Here is a 17372-nt window from a genome sequence, read left to right as displayed (position 1 = left end):
CTCTCAGACTGCGCCGACAGTGTAGCCCCCCCAAGGAAATCAGCAGGGGATCGTCGGAGCAAAACACCAAAGTGGTTTACGCCAGACTTACAGAAATACAAGTGCATTTGCAGACGATTGGAACGTAAATGGAGGCTCAGCAAATCCATTGAAGACCGTACAGCCTACAAAAATGCAGTCACCCAGCACCACCAGAACGTCAAAGCTGCCAAAAAAGCCACCTTTCGAACATGCCTCAACACCAGCACTCACTGCAGCAAAGAGCTCTTCGCCATCGGCAAAGAATTCACAAACCCCGGGGTAGACACACCTTCCATCCCTCCCAAGACCTCTGCAACGACCTTGCCACCTTCTTGCACCGTAACAGGACATCTGCGAAGGCTTCAGGAACCAAAGCCCGCCAGCACCGCTCACTACCACAGTCCTAGCACCCTAGCAGATACTGAACTCCTCGACTCCCATCACCATAGAGGAAACCCAAAGGGGACCCCCATCATCATAGAGGACACCCAAAGGCTGATGAACTCCATCCACTCAGGAGCACCCTCGGATCCATGCCCTCATCACATCCTCAACTTGGCCAGCGCCTCCATAGCACCAGAGTTCTGCTGAACCATCAACCTATCATTCAAGACCGCCACATTCTCCTCAGACTGGAAACATGACGAAATCAGCCCACCACTCAAGAAACCTACCGCTGACCCTAGGGAGCTGAAGAACTACAGACCCATATCTCTGCTCCCTTTCCCAGCCAAGGTAACGGAAAAAGCTGTCAACCAGCAACTAACCAAGTTCCTCGGGACACTCAGTATCCTAGACCCTTCCCAGTCTGGATTCAAAAGCAACCACAGCACCGAAACTGCACTCTTAGCAGCCATGAAGACATACGCATCATACTGGACCGTGGAGGCACTTCCGCACTCATCCTCTTCGACCTCTCCGCTGCATTTGACACTGTCTCCCACTCCACCCTCTGCGAAAGACTGCACAAGGCCGGCATCTGAGACAGAGCCCTGAACTGGATCAGGTCCTTCCTCACCGGAAGAACACAGAGGGTCAGACTACTACCGTTCACATCATAACCTAAAGACACTTGTTGCGGAGTGCCCCAAGGATCTGCACTCAGCCCGTCGCTTTTCAGAGTTTACATGGCCCGCTTGCTAAGATCACCAAACAACACAAGCTAAACATAGTCTCCTACGCCGATGACACCCAACTGATCCTCACCTGTCTGAGGACTCTGCACAAGCCAAGGGGAATTTCCACAACTGGATGAGAGCAGCCGCTGCCTGGTTGGAGGCCAGGAGCCTCAAGTTCAACTCTGACAAGACAGAGATCCTCGTGATTGGCTCCACCCCTTCTGCCTGGAACGATTCCTGGTGGCCCACCGCTCTGGGTAACGCCCCTGCCCTAACTGACCATGCGCGCAACCTGGGCATCATCCTGGACTCCTCTCTATCGATGACCCAGCCCCCCCCCCCCCCACACACACACACACACACACACAAAGTTAACGCCGTCTCTCCATCAAGCTTCCACAGCCTCTGTATCCTGCGGAAGATTTTCTAATGGATTCCCCGACACAAGGAAGACAGTCACCCACGCACTCATCACCAGCAAACTGGACTATGGCAACGCATGCTATGCCAGCATCACCAACAAACTTCAATCAAGGCTACAAAGAGTCCAGAATGCAGAAGCCATACTTATCTTGGACATCCCCCGACACAGCCGAATCTCCTCCCACCTCAGAGACCTACACTGGCTCCCAGTCAACAACTGCATCACATACAAACTCCTGATCCAATAAACCTACGTAATCCTAGAATTGTCTGTGGTCTATAGTAGGGAATATCATGCTTCCGGGAGCATTGAGTTGGGGCAGGTGTAGCTGCCATCCGTGGCACTGATTCAAACCATATTGGACCACGCAAACTCGGTGCTTAACCCGATGGGGCCCATCCACTAATACGATGAGGGTTCCTGTAAAAGATGATATTCCCTAATATAGGCCAGAGACAGTTCTAGGATTTGGTAGGTTTAATGGTCCTGAAGAATCGCACTAGATCTTGTAGACTAAAAAGCGAGAAACATGTTGACCTTGATTTAGTAGCAGTACAGGGGATCCTGTACGTGCACACACTACACTCCAAGTTGAGAGGGTTAGTGGTAGTTATTGACACCTTTTTGGGGGGAGACTAGACCTAACCTTGTTCTCTCCCCTTACTCTTGTTTTTAATCATGACAGAGGTTAGATATCCAAATAAATTATGTTTTACCTCTAGTAATTTTTAACAGCACTCTTTTTTCCTTTTTTTCATACCAATCCTACACTATAATAATATATACTGACCGGCAACCATTTACTGTCAAAAGATCTCCGGCAAAGAGCCTCCTCGCGGGGCCCGTCAGGCATTGCAGTGCCGGCCTGACGAGGAGCATAGCCCAATGATGAAGCATGTCACCAACTGGTGAGTGAGGGCGCTCGTTCCGAATTATTTAGATTCCCAGGGACCTTCTTTTTCCTTTTTTTTCCCCCTCCCCTATGAGATATAGGGATCTCCCCCCCCCCCCTTTTTCTAGTGGAACTGTGTATACTATTTTGTTTTGTGGCACAAAATGAGACAGGAGTGGGAAAAGAATACCACCCTCTCCCACATCCACATAGGCATCCCAACACCAGAACAGCCATCCATGCTATATGACAATGCCTCTCCTGCCCTAGTTCGCTGAGGAATCACAAAAGTAGAACATCTACGCTAAGTACCAGATGGGTCAGCTCAACTGAACCAACAATGAGGTCCCTATGGGTTACTAGAAGAGACAGAAAAACCGCACAACTGCAGCCAAACCATTGCCGCGGTCTGTTGGGTAGCCAAAGGAATACATAACAAAGGAGTGAAAGAGTGACATTATAAAACAGTGAAGTAACCTAGTCAGAGGAGAAGACAAACACTCCCCAAACACCCTCATGGACGTCCAGCTTATCATTTAGGATATAGGTAGTAGGTACGTGATGCATCACCCTATGCGATTAAAACAGCCATTCCTGGTCTATGGGAATCGTGGGTTGGCACAATTATTGGAGAATACACAACTTAGTACTGCCAGATCCGTAGCCAGCCAGCAATGAGTATGCAAGTCTATATTAGGGTCTTCAGTCATATTGTGTAGAAATGCTAAGTGCCAAGATTAAATCAGTGACCCGTAACTGTAATGGTGCAGATTGGCCATTAAGGGCGTCCAGTAGGACTGTAGAGACCCAAGGACAACAGAATATGGTAGCAGTCACAAGGGTGTCCACAAGTCGAGCACAGGTCTGCAGTAACACGGTTTCTGGTGCAACTTGCATGGGAATCAGTACCAGTCATATAGGATTTCAAAAATAAAGAAACGTATGTTGAGATTTTCTCAGCACCCTATCATGGTCAAAAAGCATGTCCTCCATGGAATATTATTTTCTGAGGAGCATCTGCCAATAAAGTCTAGTCGCTGTGACGAAGGGTTGGAATGCACAGCTTTGATTAGGACCCCAAAGAGTCCCTACACCATTACCTTACAGCAGCATCAAAGCTGCAGACAGTGGTTAATAGGTGATATAGAGAGAATGATAGGAAAAGGCCCAATGGCACTCCTAAGACAGTGCATCAGTTGTCAATAGCTCCCATGGTCAGGGTTTTAAAGCACCATTTTGCAAGAGGTAGCCCACACCTTGGATTCCCTTTCTGAGTCTGGATGCCCAATAGATTGGTTTGTTAGCAATGTGAAGGCCAATAGTATACCACAGACACCCCGAGAGTGAATGAAAGCGCTACACCAAGAGGGTTGCATGGATAATCAAATTCCTCACCATAAGGTAGACAAGTATACTGGAAGGATTGTGGCCGGACTACCCAAAATATGATATTTAAGGATAACCCACATAGGTGCCTCCTGAGGATCAAGCGCAGGAAAGTTGCAAAAGATGGAATGCCAAAAACAAATCCCTTTCAGGGTTAGAGTGATGTAGAAATTATGCAAAAAAGAATAGAGAACTCTGGGTAGTTCCCAAGTTTAGGTGGAGAGCAGCTCTAGTAAGGAGCACCCTGCAACACCAGCGACACTCTAGACACTCTAGATTTGCTGACATCAAATGTCTGTTTATCTAGCAAAGTTTTTAAGCATTGGATCAGCACAGTGCTATCCACGCCGAGCTAGATAGTGACAAAGTCTTTTGCCATTTGTTCAGCAAAGTCTTTAAGCATAGGTTTGACACAGTGTCAACCTTGCCGAGCTGTAAAATGACAAAAGCCATTTACCACTCCAGGCACAATATTACAGCTTTGGACTGGTAAAATACCACCCAAGCCAACCTGGAATGAGTAAAATGGAAGATGGAATGCCTGGCTTTACAATGTCAGGTGGGGGAGGCTTAGCCCTTCACACCTCCCGACCATGATATCCACCCATAACCGCTGCTGAGGCAGAAACTTGCAAACGTGATAGAAAAAGCTAAATTGTAATGTGTAATAGTCCCTTGACTTCGCTATCACCCCTCCAGATGCCCTCCTCCTCCGGTGCTCACTTGAAGTCAAAAGAGAGACTCAAGGGCGGACATGAAGAGGTGGAAGAGAGAGGGCAGCCCTTCCTAGTGCCTGATGGACTGAGAAAGAACGTGACGGGAAGCCTCCACATTTGACTTCTGCCGTATGGGGACCATTGATGCTTTTGTTGTGGCTTTGGCGTAACTCTACAAAGTGTGCTTTCTCACCCACGGGTGACAGGGCTGAACGTGGTTCAATGCATCAGGGCTTAATGTGAAAGATAGTTTATTATAGCCATGCAAAACACTATTCAGTGTGTAATTGAGATAGAAGTGTTACTTTTGGGTTACTAATAATCCCATGGAGGGATAAGGGGCACTGTAGAAACAGCAACAACTCTTATTTTGTTATTCAAGGTATCACACACACTGTACTAAGAAGAGAAGAATTAATGTTTTTAAGATAATATTATTTATTACTACAGAAACAACTTGTTTCCCAGTACATCTAAAACAGCTACGCAAAGTATAATTAAAACAGCAAGAGGCACGTTATAAATAAAGAGAATAAAATGAATGTTTCTAGCATGTTTTAAAATGTCATCTAAAACATAACACCTCAATGCCTGTTCTATGTGCTACACTGAGAGAGCATGGAAAGCAGAGCAACTTGCAGTCCTGAGTTTCTTAGAGTAGAGATGTACTGCATACCTTGTTGACAGCAAAGGCTGCCTTCATCAAAGTAGGCATGAAGCCAGTGTTCCCTGCAAAGGGCAAACACACACTGCTGTCTTCCTCAGGGATTCAGGCTTCAGACGACATGTATCATCTGCAAAATGTGAAGTGTGGTGGCAGTAGGTGAGAGAGTCTTTAGTAGAATCTCGGGCGATAATCTGGTTGAAGGATCTCTCCTGATAAGTGGTCAAATGGTCGTCCTTATATACTAAATCATCTCAGATATTGGCATTTCCAGTATGTGCATCAAGGTATGCATCCTATACATTTCTTTATGAACATATAAGGTAAAAGGATTTCAATTCAGACTACACAGTTTTGGCTGTATGTATGTGTTACTATTAACCTTGACATGGTGGAAAGTAGATACTTAACCCGGATGGATGTCGCATTGGTGGTTTATCTGCGCCATTAATTCAATGGCTTAACACTTTCACACTTCTTAGATAGGTAAGTTCAGGCAACATCTGTGTGTAATAGAAGACATGACAATGATTCTGCATAAATTGTGAAAGATGGCGACTTCTGTTGTTTGAGAGAGGGAAATTGGCGACCTCCGTTAGTCTAGATGGAGTTGAGGCCTACATAAGATGGAGTCTAACCTTGGGGATTTTACGTCACCATAAAGAAGACTGACTTTAGAGATAAAGTCTGCCCCATGTCACCCGAAAGAGTTAAGGCATTCAACTTGGTCAAACGCCTTTTTGGCGTTCAACAAAAGTGGCAACTTAGGGTCCATATCATTTCTCATGTGCCACAGCAGGTGCACCAAAGTCCAGAAATGATTTTGTTAGCATTGACCTGGCATAAAGCTCACACGGGATTTGTGGATGAATTACGCACATAGCTTCTGCAGGCGGTTGGCAAGGATTTTTGCCATTATTTTCAGATCCATCTTAATCAGTGTAAAAGGACAATCACTGTTGTATATATGTTTTATTTTGAATAGTGGTAGCAGTGATGTACTGAATGGAATCTTTCACAGGATTCTGTCTGTTGGTGGGATTTTGTGAATCATTTGGAGGATCGCACTGTGGGGTCTGGCTGTGTATCTTGAACTTGCTATGCTTCCTGAATAAATAACTTATAATTTACCTTACCACGCGAGTCAGCGCTTCTTCAATAACTGGCGCAATCCAGCAGGTCTTTATTCTCTTTAAGAAGGGGGAAAGTGGCCTTATTATACAAGATCCTCAAGGAGCCGGCTACAGTAGCTTCCTAGAGTGCCTTTGCCAAGGGCGGCACCTAGAGAGGCTTGACAGTTTTGTAGCTTTTACCAGGAAAGCAGTCCTCACCCAGTGATTTGCAAGTAGGCAGGGCCGATGTGGGCTTGTCAAATTTTTTCTCCTGTGAAATCTCCCACTATATATATAATCATCTCTCATCATTGAAAGTAGGAGGATGTAAAGGAGCAAGCAAGGCGTCAGTTTGTTCGAATGAGGCCCGAAACTCAAGTGTAGAGAATAGTAAAAGGAAGCAAAACATTTAACAATATCAAGTGTGTGTGTCAGTATCGCACAAGGATCATATCTCCTCCGTTGTAGCTTATCAAGCACGTTTACAGGCACAGTCGTAAATGTGTATTGAGACGCAAGGATGGGGTTTAAGAGGTACTTATGATGATCGCTGACATGCCTTTGTAGATGTCGGATTTTGGACAAAGACTTACGATTCCCAGCAGTGTAGTCTGGCAAAATAATACCACTTATTGTCACCTTCTAGGCACCTCACAGCACCCTATGCAACTCCACAGCTCCCTCATTGTCTGTGAGATACAATCTAATGTAGAGGTGGAACTGGTCTTTTTGTTCGGGCATCTGCATGCAAATATTCTTATCTGCCAATGAATCTGAGGAGGGGGCACCAACCCCGCATCTAGATCCAGTCATACAGGGCTATGATCTGAAAGGCCTGAGCCAGAATATTTTACCCCACCAAATCATAGAGCTCTGTAATAAAAAGTAATTTATACAAGATTGGATCCCATATGCACAGGAGAAAAAGGCCTAATACTGATTTGTGGGTGAAGCTAGTGCCAAGCACACATAAGTGCATGATTTTTCAAAAGATCATTCAAGAGGGGGTCTATCTATGTGATGGTGACAGTCAGTGCGATCGAATACAGGGTCAGGAGGCAGGTTCCAATCCTCCTCCAAAAATCAGGGCAGTGCGCCCAAAGGCCGCTAGAACTTGGGAAGGACAGGGCAAAAAGTGACCCTTGTTCATGTTCTGGGCATAGACGGAGCCAACAGTATAGCTTAACAAAGACCTATCTTCCCTTATCATCCGACTGTGTCTTAGGAACTTTGCAGGGAAGGTGCCGTCCTATAAGTATGGCAACTTCACATTTCATGGAGGAGCTACGGGATGTAGTCAGGTCTCCAATGGCTGACACCCGCTTGCTACTGCTTACAACTGTACCCACCCAGTCCCGTTTGAGTTTAAGACTCAGCTGGGGAAAATTGTGTTTACTGAAGTAGGGCAATAGATGTATGTTCCTCATTAAAATAGTGTAATACCTTTTCTCACTTCACAAAATGTGACAGACCGCTAACATTCCAAGACAAGAGTGCCAGTGGCTTGGACATATGTAAGTGAAAGCTCTAAAGTGAATGCTGTAGGTAGAACCATTCCTCGTGTACCAGGGAAGAGAAAAGAAGGAGGTACAGTGAGGGACAACTAACTGTTCTCAAGAGGAAGGGGATCTCCCTAGTCTACCATATATGTACTGCAAAGTTAGGTACGTCACTCACTCAGGAGCGACAGGCCCTAGAGGGAAGGGAAGATCAAGGAGGGAGAGGCGAAGAAGCTAAAGAACATTGAGTTGCAAGCTAACTCCCACATCGTCCAAAGCACCAATTAACTGGCACCACCGTCCAATCACAAAAGGGGGATACCTGACCCCAAAGACCTGAATGGGGCTTCACAGCTGTCACACCATGCTTGTCCACATTGCAGTTATGATCCATGCAAGGCAAAGCATGGGAGAACAATGGCAATAGAGCATACTCAACCAGTACCAACTCAGCCATAAGAGAACCAGTGTACTGGGGAGGTCCTAATGTGCCACAACATTTTAAGTCCTGCTGGTGACCCCCTGCATCCCACCTTTAGCATGTAAAGCAACAAATCTAAAGTGAAGCCAAGAGGCTAAAAAAAGGAGAACGTAAAGAAAAGCATAACCAGCTAGTACTGCAAGCATGAGATGATACGCGTTTACAATTCAATAGGTCTTGCATTTTCTTGAGTTACAGCTATTAGCATTGTACATCCAGAACTGGACATTTCTTGCCACATACATTTGTCAACCCTGCCTCATAATTTCATATTTTCCTGCCATGTTTTGATGGTCACTGGAGGCTACTGACAGAAATCACAAGCCCTTGAAGAGAAAAAATAAGATGACTGTATTACCTTGAGTTGTGTAAACGTCTGAATAGAAATTGAAAAATAACGCTGGAAAAGTATTTTCTTATTATGTAAACAGAATGAAAAGTCTTGCAAACGTTCTTGCCTCACATTTCAATGAAGTTCTAATGAAGTTAACAGTAGCAGAGCAGCCTGAGAAGATGTATGGCCCCAAAAAAGGAGATAAGCAATGCCCTATGTGCGGATCTCGTGAGGGCTGGCAGGGAGGGGCTCTGGAGAGAGAGAGAGACTCCAGATGCGAGGCTTTGCAAGTTTAACATCATTGCTTCTAGGTTTAGCCACATTCTACGAGAAAGGGCATATTTCATGAGCAGTGAGCTAAGTGTTTATGCACCGGGTGTTTCTTTTGTAAAATAAGCTTATTTTAATGTTACATAAACACCTACAAAGGAATTAACATGGTTAGCCACCAAAGAATTTCTCTTGAAAAAATAAGCCTACATTTTAAAATTACATCAACACATGCGCTGGGCTGTACTGAAAGAACATTAATCAACAGACGCTGGGCAGTAGAATTTTTTTTTTTTTAAACGAAGCCTAGAAGCTACCTTTTATTAAAGATTTAATGGTGGAACAAATGTTCCAGGAGCCAGAGGTAAGCAAGGACAGCACTGGAATAAAGCCAAAACAAATATCGGCGACATTGGAGGAGGTGGAAGGAACGTAATGCTGCAATAAAACGTAGGAAGCTACCAGCTTAATACACCCACAGTGAAAAGAGAGCAACAAAGAAATAACAAATGTAGTCTGTCACAGCAACAGATAAAGAAACCAAAGTTGAATAATACAGTTGTTGGTCACTGCTCTGAAACTGAAAAAAGAGGGAGAAAAAGGCAGAACTGACCGCTTGCGAGCAAGAACTTTTAAAGGACACTGCAACCAACAAATGAAATCACTTTGAGCCTTAAGAAGTATAATAAAAGTATACAAGAGGTCGAACACTTACGCTCAACCTAAAAATGGGACCTTACAACATCCTGAGCAGCCACGGACCCACAGCGCACCCATCCATCAGCCTCTAAATACATAAGTCTTGATCAAGAATTTCTCTCAGCTCGCTCTTTGGACAGTGCATCTATTGTAGCCGATACCAGAACTTTTTCCCTGTGCCTGTCGTTATGAAGAGTCCACCACCTGTTAAAGACCCTCACGGTCCAATGCCTTATGGAGGCTCAATGAAGACTTTTGCCAGTGCGAATGAGGAGGCGGCGACAGCAGAGGTTCCTTGAGCCCTTCATTTAGAAGAGGGTCAGACGAGTACTGGAGTGTATGGGTATCCATTGGAGAGTCCTCCTACTTGTACAAAAATGATTCCAGGCCTTCCAGGTCAGAGAAGCCTTTAGCTTTGCTGTCCATTGTAAACAACATGGGTGCTGGGTCCAGAAGGCCATATTGGAGACTACCAAGTCGACGTAGTGGAAGACACTTCTGTGCTTGATGCTTGTGTCCATGGAATAATCAGTGAAGAAGGAGATACAACAGCCCTTAAATAACATTGGGCCTTTGGATTTCTGTGCCACTTAAAGAATGGCTCTGACTTGTTTGTGACATAGGATGCAAGCAATAAAATGGTATGCGGAGGATCGAGGCCTAGAGACCCAATCCCAAATTAGATGGGTTTTTTGGAACTCCAGTGGTTCAGAGAGATGAAGATTACGGAGTTTCGTAAGAAGACCAGGCAGGAAAGAGGCCATGTCCCCACTCTCCGCTTTCTCAGCTCACCACATATACCCAAAGTTTTTAAGCCATAATCTGTCTTGGCCTCTGTGTCAGTAATCTTATGTTGCAGATAGCCAATGACCATACGTCTTGTTTCAGAGATTTCATTTCATATATGGTGAAAGCTGTCATTTTGGAGTCCATGGCTGTCAAGGTCATGCCCATGGCTGTGATTTCCCTGAGCAGTGTGTCCATGTCTGAGGGGGGCGGAGTGGGAGAAGGTGGTACTGGGCAGATCTTGGGGCGACTGACTACTTCTAAAAAGAGCGGTTGATGGCCTGCTGACATATGGGACATAGGTGGTCATTCCGACCTAGGCGGGCGGCGGTTGCCGCCCGCCCGTCGGAAGCCGCCTGAATACCGCCCCGCGGTCAATAGACCGCGAGGGGTGTTCTGACTTTCCCACTGGGCCGGCGGGCGATCTGATTCAGATCGCCCGCCGGCCCAGCGGGAAAGCGCCTTCCACAAGGAAGCCGGCTCGGAATCGAGCCGGCGGAGTGGAAGGCGTGCGACGGGTGCAGCAGCACCCGTCGCGCTTTTCAGTGTCTGCATCGCAGACACTGAAAAGCCTAGTTGGGCCCTGTTAGGGGGCCCCTGCCGTGCCCATGCGGCCCCGCGACCCCCCCTACCGCCATCCTGTTCATGGCGGCTTTCCCGCCATGAACAGGATGGCGGTAGGGGGGGTCAGAATCCCCTCGGCGGCGCAGCGAGCTGCGCCGCCTTGGAGGATTCTAAGGGGCAGTGGAAAACCAGCGGGAGACCGCCGGTTTTCCCGTTCTGACCGCGGCCAAAGCGCCGCGGTCAGAATGACCAAGGGAGCACCGCCGGCCTGTCGGCGGTGCTCCCGCCCCCGTTGGCCCTGGCGGTAGAGAACCGCCAGGGTCAGAATGAGGGCCATAATGTGATACACTGGGTCCAGTCCGCAATCCCTGTTGTGAACATGTGGTACTCACAGCTCATTACTAAGAAAGTCACTACCACCAGGAGCTGAAGAGGATGCTGTGACAAGTAAGTGCTCGTACTTCTTGGTAAAAAAAGCTATATGTGTATTGGAACATATAAGGAGCAGTCTTGCACGTCCTGCCAACTGCTCACTCCACACCAACCATTCTGTTTCGTCCTCCCTCACCAACATTCCCTCTCAGAATATCCACCCCACAACATTCCACCCGCAATAGTCTCCCGAGATTCTGCCTAACACACAACACATGCTAAATAAAGAGTGACCATAAAGGGAGGCGAGGTCTACAACATGCAGCACCAAGCTATGATGCTGCATAGTCCTGAATCAGCACCAATCTGCGGACTAAAGCCCCAGAACCCCTACAGCCCTTCAACTGGAATAGGTAACAATAGGCCGGTCGGACACCTCCGACTCAATGTGAGAGTCTCCCCAGCAGCGTCTGGCATCAGCTATCTTCCCTACAGAGGTGGTGGTCATAAGAACAAGAGATGAGTAGGGTAGATGGCTGCAGTGCTGACTCACTCCGAATGCCACTTGAAATCCAGGGCATCATAGACAGAGAACAGGGTGTCATTCAAGGGGGTTTGATGTAGAGTGTAACTAGCAGGAACCACAAAGGAACCCCATTTGGGCCCAGACTTTTAGAAGAGGGTGTTTAAGAAAGGCACAGTTTCTAGTGGTCTGGCAGTCCCCGTTCAAGAACACAAAATGCACAGTTCTTAATGTTCTGGCAGTGCTGGTCTCAGCCCCATGAACAACATCTCACAAAGCCCAACCGTTGATCAGGTGGTAAACGGGCCGCAGTTACCAGGCCACCACGCAGAAAAATTAACTGAGGCTCCTCAGTGTCGACAGGGCCCCAGCAACCACCTCACCTCAGGGAATAGTAGGCCACAACACCAGGCAGAGCACTTCGAGAGCCAAGATGGGTTGGGGCCCCATTGGGTCATGATCCTGGGCTGTAAATCAGAGGGTCCTCCTAGAGAGTACTCAGTTCAGCACAAATCCCCAAGAGGCCTCAACAGCACTGAACCCATTTCCCAGGCACTGGCTCGGTACCTTGGGGGACTCTACTGGTGCAGAGGAGGGGCACAGTGGGAGAGAAGGCACCTCTGTTGGTCTTTGGAGGTAAGGACGGCACAGTTCCACTGCGGTTTGGCAGGTCAGTCGCCAAAGTAGAGTGCTTTGTTGTACACAGGCCCCATTCAAGAAGGGTGGGTGACAACTCAGTCTTCTTCATGGCCACCGAACAGCTGGAACTCCCATCCCAGCTGGCGCAGGACATCATGTGCTACCTCAGTTGCGGGAGTGGTGGCAGTTGACGGCGCCCGTATAGAGTAGTGCGGCAGAGGCAGATGGTTCTATGGCTAAGCCTCAGGGAGATCTGCCATTATAGTCAGCTCTTAGCTCTGCCCCCTCAGTCCATCCTCTGCTGACCATTTCAGAAAGGGCATTTTATTTCAGTCTTAACATTTGGAAAACATTTGAACTGTAATCTGTTGCAAAGTGTTAGAAATGGGGTCTCTACTTGGCAGTCGGTTTGCACCCTGTCCAAATAGGGACCCTCACTCTAGTCAGGATAAGGGAGATACCCGCTCACATAACCCCTGCTCACCCCCTTGGTAGCTTGGCACGACCAGTCAGGCTTATCTCAGAAGCAATGTGTAAAACATTTGCACATAACACACAGTAATAAGTGAAAACACTACAAAAGGACACCACACCAGTTTTAGAAAAATAGCCAATATTTATCTATATAAAACAAGACCAATATATGATAAAAAATCCAACATACAGTAAGAAAAATATGCATTCTGCAAGATTTACTCAAGACTACAGTCCCTTGAAGTTGATAGCTCCACCTGGGGCTATCACAGCGTCGTGATCAACAAAAGCAACGGTTCAGGACAGCCGCAGCTTTGCTGGCCAGCTACGGTGTCGGGAAGACCCGCAAACAGTACCTTGGATTTGCAGGGTGTCGTGATCCTCGCGGTGAGCTCCGGAGAGCGGCGTCACTGACGTCGCGGTGTCGGTTCCGGAGTCGGTGCAAGAGTCGTCAGGCCCTTGAGGTCACACGCGTTGCAGATCGAACTCCAGGCTGCGGTGCGAAGCGGTACGATGCAACGTGCAGTGTCCACAGGTCACGGTGCAGGCAGTGGCTCAGTGACGGTGTCCAGTGGCGTCGGTGAGACCAGGGCTGCGGTGTGAAGCGGGGCGGTGCGACGTGCGGTGTCCACAGGTCACGATGCAGGCAGCTGCAACGGCGTTGCTGAAGCGCTGTCGACGGTAGCCAGCGGTGCGGGACCGGACGGTGCTTCGTGACCTTCACGAGCAGTGTCCACAGGCCACGATGCAGGCAGGATGCCTGGTGACGACACAGGAGTCGATGGTGCTGGTGTCGGGGACCGGGGCTGCGGTGCGGGTTGGGACGGTGCTTTGTGTAACTCACGAGCAGTGTCCACAAGCCACGGTGCAGGCAGCGGCGCCGGTGTCAGCAGGAGCGGCGGTGTCGGGGATGCCCAGGCTGCAGTGTGAGCAGGCGATGCCAGAGTGTGGGGCCCACAGGTTGCGGTGCGAGCAGCGGCTTGGTGAGGTCGTCCGATGACGGCGTCGAGGAGACCAGGGTCGCGGTGCCAAGCGGGGCAATGCGACTCTGTGTGGCGTCGGTAGGTCACAGTGCAGGCCAGCGGCGTCGTTGGCGGCATCGCAATGGTTTCTCCTCTTGAACAGCACAAAACACACAGTTCCCAGTGCTGCAGGTCGAGGAAACTGAAGTCTTTGGTGTCCCTGAGACTTCCAACAGGAGGCAAGCTCTACTATAAGCCCTTGGAGAATTTTCTCAAGCAGGACACACAGCAAAGTTCACCTTTGCACTCTTTTCAGGCAGAAGCAGCAACTGCAGACCTGTCCAGCAAAGCAACACAGCAAAGAAACAGTACTCCTCCTTCAGCTCTTCAGCTCTTCTCCTGGGCAGAGGTTCCTCTTGATTCCAGAAAGATTCTAAAAGTCTGGGGTTTTGGGTCTTCTTCTTATACCCAGTTCTGCCTTTGAAGTTTGCAAACTTCAAAGCAAAGTCTCAAGTGTTTGCAAGATACTTCCTTGCCCAGGCCAGGCCCCAGACACTCACCAGGGGGTCGGAGACAGCATTGTGTGAGGGCAGCCACAGTCCTTTCAGGTGTGAGTGACCACTCCTCTCCTCCCCTCCAGCACAGATGGCTAATCAAGATATGCAGGCTACACCCAGCCCCCTTTGTGTCACTGTCGAGAGGAGAGATGTGAACAGCCCAACTGTCAAACTGACCCAGACAGACAATCCACAAACAGGCAGAGTCACAGAATGGTATAAGCAAGAAAATGCCTACTTTCTAAAAGTGGCATTTTCAAACAGACAATTTAAAAACCAACTTCACTAAAAGATGTATTTTTAAATTGTGAGTTCATAGACCCTAAACTCCACATTTTTATCTACTCTCTAAGGGAATCTGCGCTTTAAGGATATTTAAAGGCAGCCCCCATGTTAATCTATGAGAGAGATAGGCCTTGCACAGTGAAAACCGAATTTGGCAGTATTTCACTGTTAGGACATATAAAACACACTAGCATATGTCCTACCTTAAACATACACTGCACCCTGCACCTGGGGCTATCTAGGGCCTAACTTAGGGGTGCCTTACATGTAGTGGGTACACTTGCCAAGTCGAATTGGCAGTTTAAAACTGCACACACACACTGCAGTGGCAGGTCTGAGCCATATTTACAGGGCTACTAATGTGGGTGGCACAACCAGTGCTGCAGGCCCACTAGTAGCATGCATTTGATTTACAGGCCCTGGACACCTCTAGAGCACTTTACTAGGGACTTACCAGTAATTCAAATATGCCAATCATGGATAAACCAATCAACAGGACAATTTCTATAGGGAGCACTTGCACTTTAGCACTGATTAGCAGTGGTAAAGTGCGCAGATACAATAAACCAGCAAAAACAAACCTTGAAAAATAGGAGGAAGAAGGCAAAAAGTTTGGGGATAGCCCTGCAAAAAGGGCCATTTCCAACACAAATGATCTATGTTATTTTATTTCAGTACTTTTTGTGCCATAACTTGTTTTCGAAAGGACATACCAGTGACTACTTTTGTTTTAGTACAGTGAAACAGAACGTTATCGCAAGATTCTGTTTGCCATTACCTATTTCATATCAGGGCTCATTCAACGAATACTAATGCTGCAATAATGGCCCTACTTTGTACCACTTGCATTATCAAACTTTCAGTGGCAACTCCTTAATTACTTGTCCACCCGTTCTGTGAAGACTACAGTTTTACCTGATTGTTTCCAGATTTTCAGTGGTGCTGTGTAATCTGAAATATCTCTGGAGCTTAAAGAGTTAATTCTTTGATAGTGCTGGTCAGAATTCACTCTTTACGTTAAATAAAATGCTCACTACTACTTACAGTGTCAGCAGACTAGAAACACCTTGTAAAGGCATCATCCCTTTGTGCGCGAGAATAACAATCTACATGCCCCGCCCACATTCTAGAACCTTTATTACAGCCAAATAACTTTCCTCTTCCTCAGACTGATGTTAGGACATATGATAGAGGACCTTGGACGTTTCCAATGTATATATGTTCTATATTTTCAAACATGCATTCTTGTGCAAAGCAGGATTTTGCATCATGCTCTCATGGGAATCGCTTTCAGGAGGTGGATCCTAAATCTGTCTTTTATTCTCAGAAATCCAAGTGAAGAATTCCAATTCTTCTCTGTTCAAAGTCTATTTTTAATAGTGAAAATGGCATAGTAAATATCAGCAAAAGGATAAACTGAGTGTGTAACACATTTTGCATGATATATTTTGGTATACTTGTTTGTACTAATGCAAAGCTACACTCTAGCCGTGAGCAATGTGCCATATAGTGTTTGTGCTAATGCACCATACAAAGTATTCAATTGGATATAAATTCATGCTAAAATCATGCAAGTTGGTTATAGTCATACAATAATTGGTGTATCTCTTCTTTATTGCCTAGTTCGGTGGCAATCCAGTTTCCTGTGCAGTTGGTTTAGCTGTTTTAGACGTCATTGAGAAGGAGAATCTTAGAGAGCATGCTACACAGGTCGGGAAATTCCTGATGGAGTTACTAAATGAACAGAAAAATAAGCATCCAGTCATTGGAGATGTCAGGTATTTAATGGAATTCCATCCTACAATGTGTGTTACACTGTTAATTTGGGTGTAAATAAATTGAGCTATACAATAAAATTGCAGGCCTGTTGTGGCTTTTGAAACATTAGATGTTTCATTGCATGTTCATCACAAATTTACGCCATCTGGATTTATACACAGAAATAATACTTTGTATAAACATTATTACCCAAGTGTAATCTTCTGCTTATCTCAGTTATTGAGATACCAGTATCTTGTGTATTTTCCTCATGTTGACTGCATAACATTCTCTCACAAAGATTGCCTCGAGCAAACATTTTATACAAGGGTGTGAAATTGGATGTAGCGTTTGTGTAAGTAAATATGTACTACACAACTAACTGTACAGGAAAAATGACAAATACTCGCACACAGATGGTGAATTTGTTTTCAAGGTGTTTGCCAACATTAGGAGTAAAACAAAATATGTGGGAGAAGGCCTGTCTTTGGCAAAACTGTGTTTTCAGTTTTTCGCAAAGGGAAATGCACATTAAAAGTTTAAGAGGAATAAAAAGTAAACAGTGATTTAGTTGAAAGACATCACGCATATATTTGGCAAAAATAAGGGAGGATAGCCCCAAAATAAAGAATCATAGACTTGAAAGAAAAGATTAAATTTAAGTAGAGACTGGCCCACCAGACTTGGCACTCAAGTGGACTACTTTTTATGCAGATTTGTATACAAGCAATATGGTGTCATTTACACTGAAGAAAGCCAATGGTTGAAGTGGGCTAAGCCATTGTCCCGTGCTACATACTGTGGTGAGAGGAAGCTAAATATGAACAACACTTGAG

The 17372-nt window shown here is 46.5% G+C and overlaps 1 protein-coding gene across 2 annotated transcripts in view; it reads left to right on the top strand.

Annotated features, from left to right (window-relative positions):
• PHYKPL (5-phosphohydroxy-L-lysine phospho-lyase) overlaps nucleotides 1-17372 on the top strand; it is a 273652-nt gene that overhangs the window by 124480 nt on the left and 131800 nt on the right. For both annotated transcript variants that reach the window (XM_069199277.1, XM_069199278.1), the window contains exon 9: nucleotides 16402-16556. In XM_069199277.1, the coding sequence (XP_069055378.1) occupies nucleotides 16402-16556 (155 nt within the window). The remainder of the gene's footprint in view (nucleotides 1-16401; nucleotides 16557-17372) is intronic.

This window comes from Pleurodeles waltl, chromosome 7, assembly GCF_031143425.1.
Source record: "Pleurodeles waltl isolate 20211129_DDA chromosome 7, aPleWal1.hap1.20221129, whole genome shotgun sequence".
Taxonomy (NCBI): Eukaryota; Metazoa; Chordata; class Amphibia; order Caudata; family Salamandridae; genus Pleurodeles; species Pleurodeles waltl.
The sequence above is the reverse complement of the archived record's forward strand: the minus strand, read 5'-3'. Positions and strand labels throughout refer to the sequence as shown.